Raw genomic sequence first — 26,012 nt, forward strand, 5'->3', positions numbered from 1 at the left:
GAACCATTCCTTATCATATTTATCACTAGAGGAGCAACTCTATCATGTTATTCGAATGATCATCATTGAAATAAATAACACGCATTCTCATCAACTTGTTAAATGGCCTAATAATTGAAATGACATAGTTAATCAGTTTTATGAAATAGGTAGCATGCCACTACTGGGTGTTCAGTTCAAAATGTGTCATGGCTCGCTGTATGTCGTCATGTGGCTATCCGATGAGCCTAGAGAATTCAATCTTCCTACACTTCCGCAGAGGCATATTACCTAAATGCGAGAGAAGTTGCCTAGCAAGTACGGCGTTCATTCTGAAGATTACTTACCGATACGTACGGTAACTCCAATAGTGGCAAGAATGTGAACTGTTTGAAAACACGTACTGAAGTGAGTTTCTTTTCTTACTGTCGGGATATGGGGAGAGGGCTAAGACGATTACTCACATATTTGTTGACATTAACTTCGACGGTCAACATGGCACGGAGCATTTGATTTGTGTTGTGGAATGTTGCCGTACGCAATCGATGATAACAAATACCCTGCATATGACTTGCCCGCGCAAAACACAGTTCGAAAGAGGTTATGGTAGCACACAGACTTTACAGACCGCCATCTGTTGCTACGACATTCAAGTTATACTGTACACGTTCTCAAGTTCAGATTGAACGCCTTGAATAATAGGCAACTTCTCTGACATAAAAGCTGAAACTCGCTTCAAATTGCTGACTCACAACAGTGACGTCATGACACACTTTGAAATGAACACCCAGTAGTGTGTGGCTTGATGTTCCGAGTAAACATGAAGCAATGTATGTTGAAACATTCAATAAACATAAAGTTAGTCTGTGGGCCTCACTATAATTATAATATATTTTATTTATGCAATGCAAATCGGCCTGGCAGTATTGGGTAATGATGTCAATGTTTTAGAAATAGCAGAATAAGAATAGCATCCTCTATTGAATATTATGTAGTCAATGACTTTATGTAGTCATTCATGTAGATACTATTAATGGAGAAAAATTCGTTCAACCCAGGACCCTCAACATGGTGCGCTGAGTGCTCTTACCATCTGAGCTATGCTGAGACCTATACACAGTGCCAGCCGAACTTTCCTCATTTGTATCGTCAATAGCCTACTACCTGCATTTTAGACATACTGTATAAGTCATATATTGGAGGAGTGCATATTTTAATGACTTCATGGCCATTTCAACAACAGTTTTTGAATCACTGTTAACACTAATACAGCTATATTCTCATATGAGGACCTTGCTGTCGTCTATTGAATATTGTGTAATCAATGACTTTATGTAGTCATTCATGTAGATACTTATTGAACCTCAGAGGGTTAAAATTACTGAGTTCTTCAAGCCCTTTTCACAACCTTGCATTGATGTTGCTAATGATATAGAAGTAAAATTGTTAGATGTGAATGAATATGATGTAGAAATGTGTGACAATGACATGCCCATATTGTTTTATTTATCAGGATATTGCTGTCATTCCATCCTGAACAAATTAAACAGTGTATTGTATGTAGTAAGGAAATAACTGTGATTAGTGATGAATTTATCGATGTTGATGATGAGACTTACAGTCTAATAAGAAACAAAGTAACTTGGGTTGACAGCAACAAATGCATCCATTCTGCAGAAAATTAAACCTAATTGCTCTCTGGAAGCTGTAGCCACAAAGCTCAAGCTGTCATATTTCGGACACATAGTGAGAAGATCATCAGTGATGGAGGACATCATGTTAGGAGTAGTTGTAGGAAAAAGAGAAAGGGGAAGAAGAAGAAGAAGAAGAAGAAGGAGATGGCATGATGAAGTCAAGAAAGCAACTGACTCCCATGGATAGAGATAATGAACCTGGCCCGAGATAGAAACGAATGGAAGAACGTGACAACCACAAGAAAAAGATAATTCGAGCTTAAAGAAAGGCTGGCAACCAACTGCCGTGTATATCCAGTGTGGATCATCAAGGATCGCTAGCAGTCTATGTACTACTACTATTACTACTACTACTACTACCACCAACACTATCACTACTACAACTACTATTGCTGCCACTGCTGCCACCAAGGAACAAAAGAAGAGGTAGGTTATTGCATCCTCAGTTACCAATTATCAACATTATAGTGCACAACTTTGTAATAGTTTCCAAACATTGTACTGTATTAGAATCAAAATTTCTTAGTCAAAAATCAAAGAGAGGTTGCACTTAATATGACAATGCAGATAATAAATAAGAAGGAAATTCTCTGGGAACCAGAGGTATGTGCAAATGGACACAGTGCAGAGGATGTGTGTAGGTAAATGGTTTGGGTATCAACCAACATTTCCTTGAATAATAATTATTAAAAAAAAAAGTCAATCAAAAGTTGTATCCATGAGAAAGTGCTCTGTTTTCTGTAACAGGCAAAGACGTTTTATAGTTTAACAGGCAATAATATTAATTTCAATTTCTCAAGTCAACGCCCATTTTGTTATGTGTAAGAGAATATCGTGTTCCTGTTAAACTGTAAATATTCCAGATGCTTGCCCCTCTCCTTTATATTTAACATTTTTTATTTGATATTGGGCAAAATGCTGTTCTTTTTGTTTGGATCCCCCTTTGTTGGTAGCATGTAGCATACCAGAATCAAGATTCAACTTTTGTCATGTTGGCAACGATGGTTTTTAAACATTTGAAAAACGCGCGTTAATGTGTCGAAGCAGAAATAGTTTTACCCTAGATCATAGGGTTTTACTAAGCGTAATAATAAATAGTGAATGTGTTTTCTGCGTGTATGTTTAAGAGATTGTAGAACTACAGAAGAACAAAATTTTTTTTGTAATAACTATAAGGTATCATGCGTTGTTTGTAGAGCCTGAGTAAGTGGAGTCCACAATTTTAAAGAGGTTAGGTTTCTTCTTTTAATTGGTGTATAAGCATAATGATCAGGGCTCTTTTAAACCTTGTGTTTGCCGTAAAGAAGTATGTTCACGAAAAACAATGTTCAGATGTGTAATAGGCTTATATGTATTGTTGAAATATGTCTTGTTACTTGTTTAATTTTAAGCAATGTATCTGAAGATTTTGGAATGATTCTCAGTTTCCCTTAAAGTGACACCTATTTTCAGTTCGTATATTCGCTACCGGAATTCACATTAAACATTGCTTGCTTTCATAATAACTAAGCTTAAGGGTCCAAATCTGGCTTTCACGTATAGCTCCTTGTGAAGCAAACTTGAATAATTTCAAGGGAAAAATTGTTCCGGGGCCGGGTATCGATCTCGGGATTTTTCCCTTGAAATTATTCAAGTCTGCTTCACAGGGAGCTTTACCTGAAAGCCAGATTTGCATAATATACACGTCACTATAGATACGTTAACAGAAAACCACAATTCAAGTCACACAGAGTTTGTGTGCACTCAGAGTTGGGTTTCTGGCGTCTTGTCAGCCCACTTGAAGTGTGTGAATATAAAGGAAAAAAATTGAGACAGTGTCGGGTGTAATTCCTGGGTAGCTCAGTCGGTAGAGTATTGGTGCGCTAAGCGAAAGTTCCCGGAATCGATACCCGGCCCGGAACAATTTTTTCCTTGAAATTATTTAAGCTTAAGGGTAATTCTCCAGAAAACTTACACTAAAGATGGCATAATTTTCAACATAAAAATCGTTTGATGCTTACCTGTATATTCCACTGCAGTGTTGTAGGCCTATATAGCCTCCTCCCCGTATTTATTACAAATATAACATTCCAATATAATACTCGAGATGTTGAGAACGGAAGAACGAAACTGACCATTTCTCTATGAGCCTAGTACATTACTACCATCTTCCAGTTGAAATGTGTTTGCACACATCTGTACATTTAGCACTGATTGCACTTCTCTGTGTTTCCTCCAAAATTCCATTTACCTTCACCTTGGTAGCCTAGTAGTATTGGAGATAACTAGAGTGCATTGTAATCACTACCTTCAGGAAGTGGAGGTAGGAGTGATAATAAGAATTATGAAAACAACGTTGATTATTATAATGATGATAATTGCTGTACATAATATCTGTTTTTCAGCTATCATGTTCAAGATGAGAATGTTCATGACCTCTCGACATAGATGTCTTCGTTCTCTTGTGCCAACATTGCAGCATGTTCGTCACAAACGAGTTCATGATATGAACATTGGTCAAATGAAGCTTCTAATGGATGTATTTGGTGAGTCTTAGAATTATTCCTTATTTCAATAGAGAAATGTTGCGGAAAGAGAAGTGTGTTAATGAAATAAATATGGTCTGAATTACAGGGCATTATAATAACCAAAACTGGTTTACTTTCCAGTAATCTATTAGTAAAGTTACCTGGTTATGACTGACATAATGTTGAAGTAGAGATTGCTCCTAACCACTGGGTGAAATTTGTGTTTTTTCCAGAGTCCTCTTCATTTTTTAGCAAGTTTTCTAACTACATTTAGTTATTAGGCCTACGTGATAGTTTGGGGTTCTTGGGATCTTATTAGCTATGAAATATATTTTTCCAGACATGATAGTATGTTTAGTAACAAATGTAGAATGTACGTAGAATTAGGCTAAAACAGACCAGAAGAAATCTGTTCCTATTGGCAAGTCAGGAAGATAGAATTGTGACCAGTTACTCTGAAAGAAGAAGAAAAGAGCCAGACTGAAGTCGCTTTAGCTATGACTAAATTCACTCACATTATTACTTGGACAGTGGAGAATGATGGGAACAAGGACAGGAAAGAAAACTGACACGACTTGATAGATTGATCTGATTGGAAAACGTCACTTGCAGTGATGCACTACCAAAACGAAATAGAAAATTCGAGGTTTGACAGTTAATAGTTGAACTGTAATTTGAGTTTGAAACAGTTATAAGGACAGAATTGTTGAACCATGAATTGTGGCAAGGTAAATTCCCCATTAAAGGAAATTAACTAACTTGAATACCAGCAAAAGTTTCATTTCCTTTCTGCTGAAGGAGGCACTGTTTGCCAGACAGTGACCATTAGGCACCAGATAAATAGCTGTAATAACATTATTGAAATTACCTTCAGCTATTCGAGGCCGAGAGAGTATTTTCCTTCTGGCCAAATGTCTTATTGGGTTTGCACGCTCTAATACCTTCAGTGGCGAAGCTCTTAAGAGGCTTTTGAGGCTTATCCTATCCATAAGTTTTAGTTATTGTACCTAGTAACAGTAAGCCTAGACGTTCGTAATGTATCATAACACCTGGTTTCACTCCGATCCTTCCTTATATTAAATTTGCTGTTGGCAGTCATTCCAGTATGGAGAGTTCAGTACGAGAGGCTTGTGGCAAAAGCCTCTTTAAAGGCACAGCTACGACCTTGACTTACAAGCTGTTGGGGGGGGGGCAGGAAGAAGGTGTCGATTGACTACAGCTCAGTGTGGAATGTGGCTAGCCTCACTGTCACAATAATAAGTCACGCTATATTGGTGTTCTGTGAATGTGAGTGTTGTTGAGTGTTAGTTTGATCAAAAGTTCATGCGTGTGTGTGTTTTACATATTAATTTTGTGTAAAATGGCTAATACTGAGAGAATATTGAGGTCATTATTTGTAGAATTGAAAGAGAAACCATTTTCAAGTTGGATGTATGAAACAAAATGTGCTTACAAAAATAAGAGATCGACACCACATTTACCTATTAAAATAGTGGATGGAGGAAGACAGAATAAAAATTTTCAATTTTCATGGTATAAAAAATATCCTTGGCTAACAGAATGCTCAGAGAGAAATAATTAATATTGTTATACATGTATTCTGTTTGGGGGTGAAAATAAGTGGTCATCATCTTTTTGTGAGATCTGTGTCACAACAAATGTTGATAGAAAAGCCAAGATACATTTGCTGTATAAAAAGATACAAGGTAAGCAGATTTTTTCAGCCTATCCAGCATTGATAGTACACCTTAGCTTCTAAACTGAATACCTTACTGAAATGACCTTTTGTTTTGTGAACCAGTGGTGGATTTCCTCAGTCAAGATAGGCCGGTACCTTTCACTAGGACACTAGAATGGAAAAGAATGTCATGGCTGCATAATATGAGACACTACATTGGATTGCACACTGTGAAAAATTTAATACACATATCAAGAGATCTACGTGAAATGAAAAATATGGTCGCAAACATCCATTAATGGCTATAAAGAAGAAAAAGAATGTGGAAAAGGAGTATTTTAGGGACATGCTTGCCTTCCTGCTGCTCATCTATTACTGACTTAAAGAAATACCGAATAATATTTTTACTCATAAAACAACTTCACTGATCTTTTATTTTGGTGGAATTGTTATTTGGTGCCCCAATTGAGCTGTTTATCAATCAATCAATCAATATATATATATATATATATATATATATATATATATATGTCTTCTCCATTTTCTTTCTTGTGTAAATGTCTTTGCCATTCCCATCATCCTTTATCATCAAGTAATGATATCTCGGTGTATTGACTTGGTGTGCTGTCTTTAAAGAGTGATTAATCAGCAAATCAGAAAGGTTTACATGTGATCGTGGAAGCAGGTGTTAGGAAAATGTCAGCTTTTAAAGTAACTTTCATTGCATAATCCATATTTTGAATTTTCGCTAATTTCCTGAATATTTTGTAAAATCATCGCAGGATTGACATTGTGTGACAGGAGATCAGTGCTGTCGTTCAACACTGTAATGCATTGCAACAAAATAAGTAAATACATTTTCATCGTGTTCTATGAATTTTGGTTTACCAGAACATTTTTTATCTGCCATGAAACTTGTCCCTTCAAGTTTTCCAACAAGCTTTCAGAATGAAGACAGATTATATTATGACCCATACTTCAAAACCATTTAACTTCAAGAAATGCAATAACCCAAAGCTTTTGTTTTTTACATAAATTAACATTGCCAGAATAATTGAAATGAAACAATTGAAAACAATATCCTGATTTCTTTTGTGAATGACATGGTGTTTAAATTTCTATGTAAACGTTATTTTTAATAAATTTTCAACAAATTTGAACCGTCTTCACTACTTCATAATGCTCAAGATGGTGTATGTCATGATCTAGTTTATATTTTGTAAGTAACTGATTATTCTTTCGCCTATAACAGGCCTAAACTATCGACAGACTTACTCAATTGTATACAAGAATAACACACTAAGAACACTGGATCAAGATCATATAAAGAAGGTATCAACAGCATTGAAGGTAAGTCGTTTGTATTGATGTTGGTTTTTACAACATGTCTAAATTTAGTTTTGCAGTTTGGCTATGGATAGCCAAGCATGATACACCTGACAGAGCAAGTGGCTCTTCAAGTTTGAAGTGATCCTGAGAGTGGAAACTGTAATTAGTTCCGAAATAGAGAAATTTAATATCAACACATACTATAGCTGAAAAATAAATGATCTTCGTTATCTTCATTAATCAAGTTGCCACGGTGGTCTAGTGCAGCCATTTTCAACCAGTGTACCATGAGAAAATGAAAATAGTAAATTGAAAGAATAAAATGGAAAATATTAGTAAACAAGTGAGTTCACTAGAATCAATAATCAGTAAATGCGGCACAAGTCAACATTCAGTAAACAAATTCCCCACTAAAACTCTCAAAATTCCCCCCTGGTTGGAAATACTGGTTTAAATTATATGAGTGTGTCCGTGGAATTTAAAATTACATCTTTAGTGTGCCGCATGTTGAAAAATGTTGAATAACGTGTTCTGATGGCTGGACTTATAATCCTATGGGCCCAGGTTCGATCTCCGGTGTACCCTTGATTTATAACTTGTGTTGGGCAAGTCCAGGTAACACAGGAGTTTTCTCTGGGAGCTCCAGTTCCCCTGTGGCATCCCAACAAATCTCTGTTATCTCATCTCATCTCATCTCATTGTGGGTGTAAAGAGCCTCCTATGGCTCTCCCTGGGCAACAACTCTGTCAGTAAATTGGTCTGCTGGCTTCATATGGGTGAATGACGTAAGTCAAGTACTCTCCTTAGTAACAAAAAAAATCTTTATTGATCATCATCATGGTGCAATAGATTCACCTATAATCCGTTTACGTTTCTTTAGGGTAGTATAAACACAGCTGAATTGTAGACAGTAAGCATAGAGAGCACAGTGGTGTGGCACTGAAAATTATACAAGTCTTCTGAGTGTTCTTACGAGGAAAACCATTAGCTTCAAGTTGATACCAATAAAAATATTGCACCAAATGGAGCAATGTAACCTGGGTACTTTCCAGCTGATTTGGTTTAGTATTGGACTGCAGGTCTGCGGACTGGAGTTCGATTCTTGGAGTCAGTTTTTAATTTTTGTATTAATGTTTTAATGAATGATTCGTATTGCTATATTAAATCTGTTTATTTGTACCCATTTCTACTCAGTAAAATGCATTAAGCCGTAAATAATATACAAACCTTTATGACTAATACATAGATCATTAATAAGTAATTGAAACAACTTCAGTTGTCATATGAGTAGCGAGAACAGTACTTCATCTTTTCAGCCATGTCATTTTCAGTTCCACTCATTATGCCTATTTCTTACTGAATTAGAGAATACAGATATCCAGATATCCGAATATTTATAAATTGTACTGTAAAAATTGGGTGTGAAAATTTAATGTTAATAAGAAAATTGTATGACATCTTATGTTATGCAGTATTTAAAATTGAAGACATTGAATTTGAAGATAGTGTGCTGTGCAATGTATTGCTCCCACTGCATATATTGCACTTCACAGCCCAAGAAAACGAACACCTTGAATTTGGATACAGAGTGGAAGTAATATAACTCTGTAGATTTCAACAGCTTATTCCTTGGATAGAGTACAACAAAAAATTCTAATATACTCGTATTAGTCCCAAAAATGTGTGTGTGTGTCTATATATATATATATATATATATATATATATATGTATATATGAAGCCTCCAATTTCAAAACTGTCTACATCCATTCTTAACAATTTTCAGGAAACGCCAAAAACTGATGACTTTTTTCCTAATTGTTTGCAGTGTTCGTCATATTTGAAGCTTATTTATGGAAGGAAAGAGGGAATTTAGGCACAACATTCATTAGAAAATTGCTAGAGACATTTAGGTAGATGATGAAACCGCCATTATCTCAATTTTTTTAAAAATGGATTTAGACAGTTTTGGAATTGGACGCTTCATATATATATATATATATACAGTGAAACTTGTGTAATTCGAACGTTTTTAATTCGAATTATTCTTTATTTCGAAGTTTTCCGTTGTCCCCTTGAATTTCCTATGGAAACAGTGCATAAATATCGTCTTTTATTCGAACATAATTTTGTTTAATTCGAAGAAAAAAAAATCCAGAATGGACATGAGTTTTACAGTAAAATGTGGCAAAGGCGGAACGAGCCAGTACTGTAACAAATTGACCTGACCATAGGGGTTGGAGGATGGAACCGGGAATGCATTGTATCTCCTTTTCGGAGAAAGTGGTCCCAGTGCGGGTTGACAACCCTTGGAGTGTCATTCACCTCGAAAGTACAGTCACCGTACTCAGTTAAAACGGTCACTGTGTATTGCTTTTCACAAACTCCGAAACCCCGATCTTTCACTTTCGAGAGCTAAGAAGATTCATTGAGGGACACCAAAATGTGCATGGTTCTCTGTTTGATGCAGTAAATAAACTGGAGGACTTTACAGTAACCCAGCAAATCAATAAAAAGAAGCAGATTAAAATCACATCCTACTTAACAAAGGCCTAGTAAGGTATGTTTTTTTAACTACTGTATGTGTTGTGCATAAATGTTTACTAATTACTATAATCCGTTTACGTTTCTTTAGGGTAGTATAAACACAGCTGAATTGTAGACAGTAAGCATAGAGAGCACAGTGGTGTGGCATTATACAGCACTATATTTTCTTGTATTATAATACCCTGTTGTCTTGAAATGTTGTAGTAATACATAGTACATACAGTACACCTGTAGTTTGCCTTCTGCAGTACTATTTTTTTAATTCGAATTTTTTCTTATGCCCTTCAGATTCGAATTACACAAGTTTCACTGTATATATATATATATATTTTTTTTTTCAGAAAAAAATAATTTTCCTCTAAACATTAACACTGTTTTATTCAATAAGTAGGCTACTATCCATACAATTCTGATTTTTATTCTTATCATTAGAGAAACTGATAAGGAATTTATTTATTCCTTTGTAGTTTTTAGATAAAATGGACGGTTTTCTTGCAAATTAAATAAAAAGATTAACGTGTATAGTTATTTCCTGCCATTAGGAAGCCTGACAACCCTATTGGAGTGATTAAGGGATGGAATTCTGCAGTTCAGACCAAGCGTGTGTGCGCGCACACGCTTTCATATGTGAGCCAGCGACATACTATTGCTAAAGTACACAGACTTTCAGCCTAATTTTCTAATTAACCTTGCCCTTGATTACAAAATTCATACAGTCAGTGCTCAATAACTTGTACTAAAGGAGGCAGAGATCTGTCCGAGTTACGAAAAGTCCATCTTATTAAAGGGAAATAAAGTTGTATGTTAGGAATGAACACTAACACCATATGTTATCTATACAGTAGCAATATTATGCTGAACTTTAATGCAACAAGGTTATCAATACATATCAGGTAAAACAGAGACACAAATAATACAGGGAGTGGACAAAGTGCGTTAATCAGAGTCTACTGTAATTCGATTGGTCTATTATAGGAGCATGATGGTGATTGATCTGCCACTTTGTTGTTGTTTTTCCCAGCAGAATGTTTGAAAAAGTTGTCAATTTTTTTTTCTATATTTTCTTATATTTTATTTTCGAAAAATTTGGTCTGAGTTATCTGAAGCCCAAGATATTGGGGTCCGAGTTATCGAGTGTTCACTGTATTAGATTTTTTAATGTATTTTAATGTATTCTATTGCTTCCTTCAATCTGCAGTTATTTCAGTCTCATTCTGTATATTTGCTGAAGGAATTGCACATGTGCAAAATAATCTATTGCTACAGGGTTCTGCCTCTAAAGGGCACATGTTTCAGGCATCCGCCATTGCATAATAAAATGCTTCTCTTCTTGAAACGTCCTACATTTACAGAGACTTGGAGTAACAAGAGAAGATATAGCACAGCATCCAGAAGTGCTGATGGTAATACCAGTAACAATTGAAAACCGTTCAATGCTCCTTCAAGAGGGAGGTTTCTCAACAATTACTGCCCAAATTATACTTAGGTAAGAAGATTTATTCTTCTTTCTTTCTCTTCCCAGACATTCAGTGTAGTTTAATCACTTTGAAGAAATGCTCTAATTTTACATTTTTATTAATAACATGAAGAGTTATTCAAAACCCAAGCACACCTTAGAAATTCTGAAACTTCGTTGAAAATAAGAGTTCATATAAAATAATGGGGTTTGTGACAATATTTGTTTTCAATTGTTTCATTTCAGCTACTTGGTGTGTATTTGAAATGTAACGAACTATTAAAAGATTTTGAGTAAAATAAAAGTGTCAATTTCCGCAGATGCATGACATAGTCGACATGTAATTCAAATTATGTCATTAAATGTCTACATGATGTGAACGTTTGTGTTTGATGTGGTTTCACTTCACGTTTTCTCATATGACCGTATGGGCAGAGTTGCAGTTACAATTATTAATGGACAGCATTGTTTTAGAATGTTGAAAGATGATGTGACCTTATCTCTGTGCAAGACAGTGCCCTTTCAAATTTTTATCGTTCTGCTTCCACTTCTCTATGTATTTAATGTAATGAAATTTCCTTATAATAAATTTTCAGTTAGTAAGCAGCAGGCATTAATACTGTTTGTGGTAATTTGATATAGACTGGAGTTCCCTTTATTTTAATGCAAGCTTTGTGATTGCTTTGTTGACAGTTACATCACCGTAGTGCACAAGCCAATTCGTCTGCTTAAGCTCCATCGCTACATTCCCTCTGATGTCAACATCATTGAAAATTTTCTGTCTCACTTAAAACAGAGGCCACCACCATTTGAACCACTTAGCCCTGAAGAAGAATCTGAAGAAACCGCTTTCTTGGATGTTCAGTTGGCCGTGTTGAGACACTACCTCTGTTGGAGACTTGAGCTCACACCCAAAGAAGTGGCAGAATTGATGAAGACATATAGTCGGTTGAAACACAGGAGCTTTAGACTCATTGAGAGAGCATTAAAAATATTAGAAGAAAAAGTTGGATTCAGTAAAGATAAGGTATGGTAGTGTATTTGTTATAGCATAGCCCTCTCTAGTCATGGCCCGGCCTTGGTAAATGTGGCAACGCCGCAGCCCGTCCTATCAGCCCAGCAATGTGCCATGTGTTTCAGTGTCAGATGCTCTCCTCGCTTGTGGATTTGCGCCTATATTTCCTTTGTTATGTCTGTGGTAACAAACTTTTCATAACCATGATATGAATGAATACGTGTAGTGCCGAGCTGCTTAAGGACCTACGATAAGACAATAAAAGCAGATGACTAATATTATAAGTTGTTTTCGGTTTCCTAAAGATCCTGAAATACGCAGTAAATGGATTCGTTGGGTTCCACGGGCAGATTGATCACCAACCAACAGATCTGTGGTATGAAAGGAACATTTTCAGGAAAAGTGACTTGAGTTTTACGTGAAGATGCAATTCCGAATATGTTTCCAAATTCTTCTTCCTATCTAAGCAGAGTGAGTGGAACCAAATGGAAAAATCCGCAACAGAGGAGAGAAGAAATTGACAAACCGAAAGGAGGATGAAAGGAGACAGACGAAAAAACCATGTGTAGCATTTTTTTTTTTTTGGAAAATGTATCAAAGAAACTATTTAAAAAATACGGGTCATTATTTAAAAACGATTCTTGTTGAACAGTGTATGAACTAGACGTAACTAATGCTCCTAAAATAACTGTTAGCATTAGAATAAACAGGGATTTTAGTGTGGAAACGCACATGAATGGTGGACGTCTACCGAATGAAGTTTTAATATGCACAGCCTCTAACTGTAGAAATTCTTTGCTCAGCTTCCGTCTGTAATAGATTTTTGTGATTGTTACGTTTCATAAGATACCAATAACAAAAGCACTGTTCTATCCCAAATTACTGCCTCACTACAAAGTTTGAAATTGTTGTTGAAAATGATGGGAACTGTGATGAAAGCAGCTTAAAAAGTTTGATCTTTTATGTAATAAGTTTGATCTTATACTTACGAAAAAATCTAAGTACGATGTAAATTAAATTATGTTTTATTTAACGATGCTCGCAACTGCCGAGGTTATATCAGCGTCACGATGTGCTGGAATTTTGTCCCACAGGAGTTCTTTTACATGACAGTAAGTCTACTGACATGGGCTTGTCGCATTTAAGCACGCTTAAATGCCATCGACCTGGGCCGGGATCGAACCCGCAACCTCGGGGACAGAAGGCCAGTATTATACCGATTGCACCACCCAGGGCGACAGTACGATCTATCCTCAATAATTGTAAAATCTTTTTTAATTCATATCCAAAATGCCAAGTGTTACGATATGACTAGACTCAAGAACATCTTGTCATTACCGCACCCTCGATAACTTTCCTCGTTGTTTCAATATCTGAGAATAGACAGCTCTTGAAGCATGTTAGGCGGTAATCAGAGAGCGAAAAAATTGTGAAAATTCAAGTAGATGAAATTCAAGTAAAAGGAACTTAGACTACAAAAATGGACGATTGTTTGGGGTTGCTGCAAATAAAACAGAATATGATCTCGCGTAGAGTGTTGTATCAGTAACTTTTTTTAATCATAGCTGCATTTTGGTAATTTTAAAAAGGTGGTAAGACTTGTTGCGGTTAAACAACTTACAGGGTCAGGTGCAGCAGAAATATGTAAAGATATCTTACAACAAATACACGAGTGTGGATTGCAAAACATTGTGTATCATAACTGACAATAATAGGGTGAATCACATAATGTTTAGTGAACTCCCTAAATATTCAGGAAGTCATTACTTTTCCTTTGAAATAGAAGAATGATGTAGCTTATGCTTTTCTCGCATTTAACAGCTATGCAACAGGATAGGACGGCAACTAACGTGCCATCCGACGTTGCCATGTAGTGTGGGCCGGGCCATGACTAGAGAGGGCTATGGTTATAGTCTTATACAGAGTGCCCCAGGAGGAAAGTTGAGTATTCTAAAAAAAAAAAAGAATGCTTTTTTAATTTTATTACATTTCATACTGTTTCTTGTTCAAGTGACAAAGATGTTACAATACATTCTTAAAAATTCCACTGTCCTCCTGAATACATTTTTCAATTCGTGCGAAAATATGGTGTGTGCTCGTTGTAGATCATCGTGTTTATTGACATGGCAGAAACATTCATTATGTGAGCGAGCAGTTCATCTCGTGTATTAACTTTCCTTTTGTACACTTCATCCGACACCATAAACAAAAATTCAAGGAATTGAAGTTCGGAGATCTTGATGGCCAGGAAATTTTGCTGTCGCAACCAATCCACCCATTAAGAAATTAGATATTGAGATGAGCCCTCACATTGTGCCAATATGAGAAGGGATTCCGTCATGGCGAAAGTACATAACACTCTATGTAGCCAAAGGAAAGTCCTCTAGTATTCCTTGCACTGTGCATTGCAAAAATTATGGGCACTTTGGTCCGACTGTATGATCGTCTAAAATAATGGGACCTAGCAGCATATCGTCATCATACCATAAACAAAGTTGAAAACTTGTGACCACAATATCATTTAGATTTTGGAGTTTAGGAGACCATAAATGATTGTTACCTGTATTTAGAGTTGACAGATAACACAGGCTGAAGGGACGTCAATGTTAGAGCATTAGTATAAAGAGTGGCCATAAAGTCACTTTCCCCAAACACTTCCTTGCATTTAATTACATTCAATTTACATTTGATTTCACATTTCTTTACAGATATTGTTCAAAATTAAGGCCCTGTTTAAGCAGTGATTTACAGATGGCAGGACATAGCTCACGACTTTCATCGATTTTTCACGAATGACTGTTCAATCATCTGTCGCAACTGATGCAAATCCTGCGGTTTCTGAGTAAAAACATCATTTTTCAAGATATCCCACAGCGAAAAATCACACGGTGTCAAGTTGCATGATCTGGGTGGTCATTCTGTTGTGCCACAACGGCCAATCCATTCATGGAATTGCTGGTTCAAGAAGTCCCTCACTCCTACATTATTGGGGAAAGTGACTTTTAACCTATCTTATATAGATGACTTTCATTCAGTTTATTCGTCATAACTCATAATGTAGTACTCATTAGAACAGCAAATCTGGATTTATGATAATATATTACGAATGTATCGTACAAAAAGTGTGATGCTATATTTCTTTGGAAATACCCTGGCATTCAACAAACATCTGATTAAACAATCTAGAATTTAGTAAAAAAAATTAGAAATTGGCTCGTTTTTAAATAAAGAAAGAAGGTGCATACCATAAACTGCATTCTATCAGAAGAAAAATTCGATGACATAGCCTGTAGGCTAGAACGGTCTCCTGCAAAATCATTAAGTTAACTCAGTAGTCAAGGGTATCCAAGATGACAACTTAGAAAGTGATGAAATCATTAACATTTTAAGCCTGGAGGTATTTAAATATCCAGCAAACCCATGAGCCGGCACTTCTAAATGTCTCCATCGCCACCCACTGTCTTGTGTACATGTGCTTGAAGTATTACAATGGCAAACTCAACCTCTCCTGGTCGTGTCATGTGCTATCTATTGAGTAATTTACCTGGTTTAATAAACAAAAACCTTGTTATTTGTTTTTAGATCCGAAGAAATGCATATTTAATTCATAGTAATCCTGATAATACCCTGGACACGCTGAAGCGAGTTAAAAGTCTTGGAGGGATTGACATCAGAACACTGTTTCATAAATTTCCCAAGCTCGTGATGAGTTCAACTGACAGTCTAATAAAGATTGCAGGACATTTGAAGGTGAGTATGTAGAAATACAAATAAAATGTTTATTTCTTGTTCTAGCTGTGGGTTATCCTATCAGCTGATTTCTCGTCAAGTGGTTTGCAATTTTTGTATATAAAACATTTGAGTACTTAGATTTTCTTCCACTCTTGTTCCATTGTCCGTACTTACATCAGACGTGAATAGCATTGATTAACGTCCACACCTGTGGAGTAACGGTTAGCGCGTCTGGCCGCGAAACCAGGTGCCCTGGGTTCGATTCCCAGTCGGGGCTAGTTACCTGGTTGAGGTTTTTTCCGGGGTTTTCCCTCAACCCAATATGAGCAAATGCTGGGTAACTTTCGGTGTTGGACCCCGGACTCATTTCACTGGCATTATCACCTTCATCTCATACAGACGCTAAATAACCTAAGATGTTGATAAAGCGTCGTAAAATAACCTACTAAATTAAATTAAAAGCATCGATTAAAAGAGGTAGTAAATAAAACATTGCCACCTACCCTGCAAACCTTCTCCTTTGTGTCTTTTCTCTTAGGCTATTCAGATTGGATCTATGTCGAGCAATATTATTTTGTTCATTGTCATGCACAGATGAACAATCCATTGTTGCTCCATGTAACACTGCATCCGCTGCTATGGAGTAACAGCACAGTCTACTATATCCAGTCACGAAGCTTTAGTTTTGAGGGTGCTAGAAACAATAGACTGTGATGGTACTATTTTGCATTGCCTGTAATGAGGCGATATTAGCGATCCTAGTGGTGAGCAACTACCTAATGTTTGCATATTTACTACGTATTGAGCTTCACAACTGTATATACTAGACTGTGGTAACAGCATGTATGACTGGGAAATGAGCAGGCCCGAGTTCAAATCCTGGTTAGAACAGGTTACCTGTTGGGTTTTTTCCGAAGTTTTCCTCCTAAACCAATTGAAGCAAAGTTGCTGGATAACTTTCAGCATTGGACCTTGGAATTATTTCGTTTCATTAAATTCAACTTCATCTATCATCTTTCGATAGTTTCAGGTCAATCGGAGATGCAGCAGCTATAGTACCATGATTTGCATACAGGTGACATCTATCTGAGGAGACTACAGAACTCTCAGAGGGACGGAGGACATTCATCGTGGACTCTGTCAGATGGGGTTATGTATGGCTGAATCAATAGATGGCACCAAATAGTGAATCACGATACCTACAGTAACGCAATCTTCAGGTCAATATAGGATGCAGCAGGATGTTGTAACGTGATTTACGAACATATGGCATTGATCTTAGATGGCTGCAAAATTCCCAGGGGAACAGAGGGGCATTCTTGGTTTACCACATGGACTCCATCGAATTTGGGTGTTGTAAATGAATCGATAGATGGCACCAAACAGTGAATCATGATACTTACACAAATGAGGTCCTGAGGACTTCAGCAATCATCCCAATAATAAGAAATAAGCCTTTGGGCCGTCCTCAGTAGGAAAAAATGTTGTTGTTGTTTTCTAATGCCAGGCGTTTGACAATAAAGTCATTTGACCTCTTGCACTCCAATATTTTTCAAAGATATTATCATGGCCAGCCACTGAAGCACAGATTTTGAGGTGTTCCGAATCCATTTCTTGGTTTGAGTTGCACAATGGGCAGTTGGGGGACTGATATATTCCAATTCTATGCAGGTGTTTGGCCAAACAATCATGGCCTGTTGCCAATCTAAAAGCAGCTACAGGCGATTTTCTTGGGAAATCGGAAATTAACTGTGGATTTTGATGCAGAGAGTTCCATTTTTTCCCTGTGATTGTGTTATCAAATTTTGTTTGTAAAAGTCTAAATATGTAGATTTAATAAATCTTTTCACAGAATAAAACGTAGATTTAGTAACAGGTCTGTAAGTAGCAGTGCTGCCCTTCTTTGCTAAAGCATCCGCATTCTCGTTTCCCAGGATTCCACAATGGGATGGTATCCATTGGAATAGAATTCTTTTATTGAGTGATATTAATTGAGAGAGCATTTTAGTTATTTCTGCTGTTTGAGATGAAGGTGTGTGTTTAGAGACTATTGATAGAATAGCTGCTTTGGAGTCTGACAATATAACTGCATTCCTAAATTTATTGATGTGGCATAGAAGATTCCCGAGACTTTCACTTATTGCAATGATTTCACCATCAAAACTTGTTGTTCCAAGGAAAAAATGTTACACTGCTGTTAATGGCTGAGTTTCACCAAACACTGGTGATATTAAAATTATTTTGATTTTTCTTGTCATGCACAAGGTGTGCTGTTAGTTCAATAATCAGCAGTAGCTATTACGAGAGCTATTCATAAAGTAACTTCGTTTACGTATAGAGTGCTCAATAATTGGCATAACAACGCTGTCTTTGCAGTGAATGTTACTTGATTCAGTTTGCTTCGAGCAAAGGTACAGAGAGGATCATGCAGCTGTTACACATGTTCAAAATGTGTGCTCTAATTGAGAATACCAGCAGCTGTGAAATATGCTCAGTGATAGAATTTCTTGTAGTAAAAACTGTAAAGCAGCTGAAATCCATCGTCAAACTTTGCAAAGTTTACTGGACACGACAATGCTGCATACTGTATAGTGTACTGTGTCCAAACTGCAAAATTTCAACTGGGAAATGTTTGGTTACCCTCCAGACACCTGTTATTTGGTGCCTAATGATTACCACCTTACATACGAAGAAGTGACTTACGTTGCAGCACATTGACAATGATGAGTTGTAGTCCAGCATCTTAGGTTAATTTCAGTCATTGGTGGGAGACTTTTATGACTGCGGTATTCAAAATCTTGTTAAGCACTATGATAAGTGTCTAATTTAGCCAGATACTATTCATTCATTCAGTGTTCTGCCCAAGGACAAACCCAGCTTTCTCCATTCTTTCCTATTTTCTGCCTGTCTCCTCGTATGATTCATATATCTTAAGTCGTCTATCATCTGATATCTTCTTCTTCTCCGAACTCTTCTCCCATTCACCATTCCTTCCCAGTGCATCCTTCAGTAGGCAGTTTCTTCTTAGCCAATGACCCAACCAATTCAGAGTCAGCATCATTCTTTCTTCACCCACTCTTTCCAACACAGCTTCATTTCTTATTCTGTCTGTCCACTTCACACTCACACGTTCTATTCTTCTCCATACTGGAAACTATGTAGAAAAATAAATCAAAGTCTGTAGTTTCAAACTGTCATAAACAAATCCTGTAACCACATTGTCATTTTTGTTACAATAAAAATAAGTTATTTTATGAATAGCCCTCGTATTTTATCTTATGTCCTTGCAGTTTTAAGAATTTTATGACTGCTTCTGTGGTCTGTTGGTCAGTATGCTGGCTTGCAGATCCGGAGGTCCCGGGTTCGATTCCCGGGCTCGGCTCTCGGTGAATTTTTCTTGAAGAAAAAAAATTACCTGGGTGTGTAAAGTCTGGAAATTTGTATGAATGTGAGTGTGATTGTGAGTGTGCCAGGCTAATATTAATTAACCAATCATCAAAATATAAAAAATACATCAGGACTGTCGCTGGGCAGTAACCTGAACACACGTTTCAGTGTCACATTGTTGACAAGTAACTCAATCTGTTAGCACAACCATAAAGCATCTTATAGATGCTATAGAGTTACCAAAAAAAAATTATATTCTAGAGAAGTTAATTAATGACAAGAACCTGCTGGACATAATATAACTTAAATAAAAAAAAAAAAGTTACGTAATGAATATATGTTATGATACCCAAAGCATTATGTCACTGATAGAGTTGTTCTTTTGCAAGCAATTCGACATTCCTGATGAAGCAATTCAGAAGTGCCCACAATTGTTCACGCTGAGCAGTGAGACTGTGCTCAACAGGGTGACAGCCTTGCAACTGGTCCCAGAATTTATTGGCCTTGCTAAGAATCCTCGAGTTCTGAAACTGGTGTACCATCAGCGCAAGGCAAGTTCCCGCTTAAGCTACCTTCAAGATCTCAAAATCAAGTGTGTCAGTCTTCATATACTGTCATCGACACAAGCTCATTTTGAAAGGTAAGTTTCTTGTACTGTACAAACTTACTTGTCTCATTCTTAAATGTCTTGACTAGACTTTTCTCACCTCTTTAAACACAATGGTTTATGAATCAATCATCCAAATTGATTACTTTATACTATAATTGCTATATAACTAAAAGAAAGAACAACAGCATTGTTGTAATTAGAGCCAGATGTTTGGCAAAGTGCCTTTTATTACTGGGTTGACATATTATTAAAATTGTATCACAGTCTAGTATATACAATCATGAAGCTCAATACTTACTAAATATGCAAACATAGACAGTTGAAATATGAATCCATAGATAGTTGCTAGCCACCAGGATCGCTACTGTTGCCTCATTACAGATCCTTTCCTCAGCAGACGATAAAATGTATTGTACTTTCGATATCGTATTCTTTTGAAAAAAATAACACCTTCCTTCCACTATTGAAATATGAAATACATAAGGTTTAAAGGTTTATACATTATTTTCATAAAGTATATATTATATTTTATAAACTCACCTTCCTGGATCTTTCGGAAGAAGGATAACTCTGACCTCTTTTTCTTACAATATTTATAGTACCACAAACGTCTCCTTGTCCCATATTATTATTCAAATTATTGCATTTTAGCCAGTTACAGTTATTACAACCGATAACGAACATTTCACAGTTTACACAACTTTTCACAACAAAGCGAAATATGGCACAGTCAGTGCCTTTTCAATCTAGACCAGGCTGTAATGTACGTTCGGGTTTTCTGTTTCAGTGTATCCTATGGAGCTCAGTGAAATATTATATTATAACTTTATTGCGTATAATTGCTAAGCTTTATTTAGTGTAATGTGTCCATAAGTTCCGTTTATTTCTTGTTGCATAATGTGTTGCAGAAATAATTACAAAACTGTGTTATTTTAATGTGAAGAGAATTTTACGTGTTAACATAATGTTTGCATCAACATTTTAAGTTTAGAATGGAAGCTATTTTGAGGTTCAATAAAAACGAATTTATATTTTGATTTTAGATACAGATTTAAGATACAGATAAATAGAATGTGACAGGTGTCATACATGACATTATGTTTAATTATAATGTATAATTGTGAATATAGGAATATAAGTTAAATATAGTAAACATAACCTATAATTACCATATGACAAAACATACATATGTAGTGGCAGGGCATTGGAGACCACTAAAATTAGACAGAAAGGGGCAACTGGTACAGTAAACATAACCTATAATTTCAACATATCTAAATATTCATGCGGTGCAACTGAAAATTATTGAATCGTGCATAAATGAATGTACAAGAATTTCGCAATATTTAATCGAAATAAAGGGAGGTATTACACATACGAACAACGTAATTTTCACACCAAAAATAATATTACACCTTAACTCGCAAGGAATTATGTTTGAAGTGTCCCCTAATCATTGTTTCAAATTTTATTAATGCAATTACACTACATTTTAGAGAACCTATATGTTACTCTTTATGCATTCCAACTAATTTATATGGTTGAAATGCCGCCCTTCGTGATCAGGTAAAGTGAGTCACATGGTCTGCCTTACGGCCTGTATTAGATCACGATGGCAGTGACCCAGTCTATTGTTCCTAGTACTCACAGTGCTCCAAGCGGCTAGCAACTATCGCGAGAAATGCAAAAAATCATCCCAAGCTTCGTGACTGTATATAGTAGACTGTGATTGTATGGATTGAGATTAAAATCATCTGCGATGGATTGATGGAGTGGAGGAGGATCTTGTAAGAATGGGATACAGGAATTGGAGGACTGTTGCACAGGACAGAGACAGAGACAGATGACAACACCTAATGAGGGAGGCCAGGGCTCATAACGGGCTGTAGTGCCGATGATGATGATGATGATGATGATGATGATGATGATGATGATGATGATGATGATGATGATGATTAAAATACTTTTCGAGGTATTTATGAGTAACAGTCCCGGCCCTCATATATCCAACATTGCTAGCTAGGCCTGTCATGGCTTCACTGGAGCCCTTGTTAGCTACTTGTTTCAGAGTTCTTGTTGAGCCTTCTTAGATACCTATGAGGTGTCAGAGACAAGTCCAGGCTGTACATCACCCCAACAAGCATTCCCCTAATGGAGCATTGCCGATCTCCCACTACTAGGTGTAGGAGTTGGAAAAAAAGATGAGAGCACAATTCAGGCAACAGAGATGAAATTCCTTAGAAGTATAGTACAGTAAACAGGAAGGGATAGAGTTAATAATGAAAATATAAGTAATATTTTGGGAATTGCAGATACATTGGAGGAAAACAGAATTACCTAGATGGTTGGATATGTTATGAGAATGGGTGAAGAGAGCTTACCAAAGAAGGCATTGAAACTTAAAGTGAAAGGGATAAACTTATTGGAAGACATAGAACTAGGTGGGATGATCAAATTAAGAGGGATATTGAAAAAAGAGGAAACTATGGCGAGAAGTAGTGGAAGAGAAGAGCTGGGAGGACCTTGATAGATGAAGGATACTGTCTCATACTCTACCTCACAACTAGGGACACAAGTCTAGATGTAGAGAGAGTTTTTTTTATTATTTATTTATTTTTTAGTTCTTGCTGCCTATTTAAAAAATAAGTGCCTCTTTTTGACTTTCAAGACTTTCAAAATTAAATTGAAAGTGTATGTGATATTTTTTTAGCTATTTGGGTTGCAAGGAGTAGTGAAGTGCATTCCATAACCTCTCCTACTTAAATCTCATCCTCACCTTCCCATGGTGCAACCTGTTTTAAACAAATGAGGCTCTGGGGACTGAGTCCATAAAAATGGAGGAAATGCCATTTCAGCATGCTGACCTACCATGGCATGCATCCCATAAGTGATGAAGAGGGGATATGATTGGTGGAGTTGTGTAACAATCTTTCCGGCTAGATCATATGGAACTACTAACCAACGGCAGGTATGGTCCTCCAAATAGTTTGGGAGTTGCGTGTAGGTGATATAATCACCATAAGATAAAAGTATGATGCACCTTCAGTATCAAAAGAAAAGAGATTATTAGTTACGGATCATCTATCCACTGAGAGACCATCTCTGAAAATTAAGCGAAGTCAGCATAGTCCTTTTGTCATCCAAACAAATGAAAAACAGAAAGAGGACTTAGTTGAACAAGTTGCAAAATTCTGTTATGCTACAAACAATTCCTCCTCTTGCATTCAGTAAAAGACAGAAGAATTGGTTCAGAAATATGTTGTAATATATCATATCCCAATTATAATTCAAATTATTGTTAATACAGCATGTAGATTGATTCTTCATTATTCATCCTAGGTACTTTATAAACAATGAAGCACACACCAATCTGAGAATAATTTCAAATGATTTATATAAGCAAAAATGGAACATAAAAAATCTGATTTAAATAAAAAAAGAATATATATATTTTTTTAAATAAAAATTATGATTTTTTTTTTAACGCTCTGAGTCTATATAACATTACGGAGGCTCCTATCCAAAGCTCAGGTTACAAGGCTAGCATACCTATGCAAAGGTCTTATGTAAAATACTTAGGTTTGATTTTCTCTTTTTCTCTCTGTCAACAGGTATGTACAAGAAGGAAGTGGCCGAACAAGAGGCAATGATATGATTAATTTTCTATCAACTGAATTGGATGCAAATGATGTCAACATAAGGAAAATGTTGCACAGACATCCGTTTTGGTGCCAAGTGCCACTTAACACTGTGAGGGAGACGCTGGACTTCTTGTTCCAGAAGGGCTTCACAAAACAGCAGATCTTGTTAAATGTTCATATTCTTTTGTACTCTAGGTAACTCTGGCTTATGGTTTACACTGTCACTAGAATATGTGTACATCTGTATGATTAGTAAACTATAGCTGTCTGCAAGATTGTGTACTTTTTATCTACAGTAATCTCAGTAGAGGTTTTGATTTATCCAAAGAAAATCAAAACTCGAGTGGAATTTAATTGACTATTACACGATTAGAAGAAAGTATATAAAGATTAGAAGAAATAAAGTACTCTAATACAATAAAATATTAATTGACTTACTAAAATACTAGACTGTCTTGAAAATGTACTATTGTACCATCTCATCATTAAAAATATTCCGTTAGATGGCAGTAGTATGTTATGATGAGCTGTTCTCTTGTTACCAGTTGTGCCAACTATACAGTCTTCATTGAACTCTATGGACGATTACTAGTCAAGAAGGCTTTGTTGATTCGGTTTCATTTTTATAAAATAGTTGCATTCCACTTCAATTACCAATATATATATATATTTTTTAAACAATCTCTGATACGAGACTATCCATAATCTCATACAGCTAGGGTTGCCAGATATACTGTTTTACTCGGAACATTACGGTTTTACAGTTCTTTTTTTTTTCTGTGTGTGGTGCAAGTCTTGAACCGTACACCAGATGTTCCGTTTTCAAATTCCAAATCTCGCACGCAGTCTGATTGGTGTTATTTTATTTTCTAGTACAAAATTTCTTTCTTAACATCGACTCCTTCTTGCTGCCAACATATTTTCTTTCACCAGAATGTATTACATTTATTATTAATTATTAATTTCTTTCTGTATGTATAACATATGTTTAGTTCCTGTTATTTCTAATAGATTTATATTATTGTGTTAAGGCTTTATTTTTAGTAGCTGTGAGTATACTCTTCAGTGCATACAGTTCATCGAAATATCACACTTCTATCTTGCGACTTCAGAATTACTTCAGAAAATATCCGCTTTTTATCTACACATTTTAAAGAATTAATTCCTTTCTGGACATTGGAATTTGTGATGAAATTCTATGAGTGACACAAAATCTGGTGATGTGGAAGAGAAAGTCTGATAGCCTTAACTACACCAAAATAAATACATCTGTAATAATAATAATAATGATAATAATAATAATAATAATAATGCCATTTGAAACGACACAGAACAAACATATCATAGTCCACACTTATGGAGTAACGGTTAGTATGTCTGGCCGCGAAACCAGGTGGCCCGGGTTCGATTCCTGGTCGGGGTTTTCCCCTCAACCCAATATGAGCAAATGCTGGGTAGCTTTTGGTTATCTCATTCAGACGCTAAATAACCTTAGATGTTGATAAAGCATCGTAAAGGAATTTACTTAAAAAAAGGCATATTATAAGGACACCAACCACCTGGTTTTTTAATGAACCTTTACTTCCTTTACAGGGAGTCAAACTTCGTTAACTGAGTTGAGAGCCATAAACACTGCCAGAGTAACAGTACATAATAATATTATTTGTTCAATTTATTTTCAGAACTCAGGTGGAGAAAGAATTAAATGAGCTTCCTACACGCCCAGAACTGGATGTTGAAAGCTGTCAGTTTGGGACTGAGCCCCATGGAAAGAGGTCTTACATAGCCCCTGAGCAGAAGTTGGCACTGTGCTTATACTTCATAGAGCGGGACTTCCACTTCACAGGACATGGGATCTGGGCAGACAGCATCACTGCTCCTGCCAGCGCTGAGTCTGCAATATGATGTGATGATTGTAAATACGATTTGTTAAAATTATGTATTGAATAAATTTTATTAGTAAAATGTGTATATATATAATGTTGTTTCTTTAAAGACGAAAAAAGTCTTTTGAGTGTGTTTCCTGTTTGGACCAGCAAGTTCTCTAACAAATCCTATACCGTATATAATAACTTACTTTTACGAACTTTGATCGTCTTACTTTATATCCTAAGGGTGAAATCTAACCATTTTCCCCCCATTACTACATATGCTAGTGGATTATAGTGATTTTCTAGTTGTCAGGTTGAATTTTCTTTTGTCAACTTCATTTTGAATTCTGGAAATTGACAGATACTACACCTGGCCATTACTTTCTAACTGTTATGAAGATAGCATCATTTCCCTTTCAAGAAGCTGCCAACATTCATGAAACGAAAGTTAATAGCGAGTGTTATTTTAAATTTGAATGTAATTAATAATTGGTAACATTAATAAATATACAGCATACATTTTGAAGTGGTTTTAAGAGTTTGTAGTAATCAGTTCATACGGCGAAAC

The 26,012-nt window shown here is 36.1% G+C and overlaps 1 protein-coding gene across 5 annotated transcripts; it reads left to right on the forward strand.

The window, feature by feature from the left end:
• The first annotated feature begins 2,676 nt into the window (after nucleotides 1–2,676).
• On the forward strand, nucleotides 2,677–25,552 carry mTerf5 (mitochondrial transcription termination factor 5). 5 transcript variants are annotated; one of them, XM_069831547.1, is made up of 9 exons: nucleotides 2,678–2,903; nucleotides 4,058–4,198; nucleotides 7,111–7,208; nucleotides 11,085–11,218; nucleotides 11,882–12,215; nucleotides 15,786–15,953; nucleotides 19,712–19,962; nucleotides 23,544–23,768; nucleotides 25,256–25,552. In XM_069831547.1, the coding sequence occupies exons 2-9, from the start codon at nucleotides 4,063–4,065 to the stop codon at nucleotides 25,476–25,478; spliced, it is 1,569 nt and encodes a 522-aa protein (XP_069687648.1). In that variant the 5' UTR covers nucleotides 2,678–2,903; nucleotides 4,058–4,062; the 3' UTR covers nucleotides 25,479–25,552. The 5 variants fall into 5 exon arrangements, with proteins under 5 accessions (XP_069687651.1, XP_069687652.1, XP_069687648.1 ...); XM_069831548.1 differs by having other exon boundaries at nucleotides 2,678–2,876; XM_069831550.1 differs by lacking the exon at nucleotides 23,544–23,768 and having other exon boundaries at nucleotides 2,677–2,903.
• The last annotated feature ends 460 nt before the right edge of the window (nucleotides 25,553–26,012 follow it).

Source organism: Periplaneta americana, chromosome 7, assembly GCF_040183065.1.
Source record: "Periplaneta americana isolate PAMFEO1 chromosome 7, P.americana_PAMFEO1_priV1, whole genome shotgun sequence".
Lineage (NCBI taxonomy): Eukaryota > Metazoa > Arthropoda > Insecta > Blattodea > Blattidae > Periplaneta > Periplaneta americana.

What these genes read in the sequence shown, in the direction of transcription:
- mTerf5 (XM_069831547.1), top strand. Translation starts at nt 4,063, where the DNA reads ATGTTCAAGATGAGAATGTTCATGACCTCTCGACATAGATGTCTTCGT. An exon ending in GCTTCTAATGGATGTATTTG is followed by an intron (nt 4,199 to 7,110) that starts GTGAGTCTTAGA and finishes CGCCTATAACAG; the next exon opens with GCCTAAACTATCGACAGACT. An exon ending in AGGTATCAACAGCATTGAAG is followed by an intron (nt 7,209 to 11,084) that starts GTAAGTCGTTTG and finishes CTACATTTACAG; the next exon opens with AGACTTGGAGTAACAAGAGA.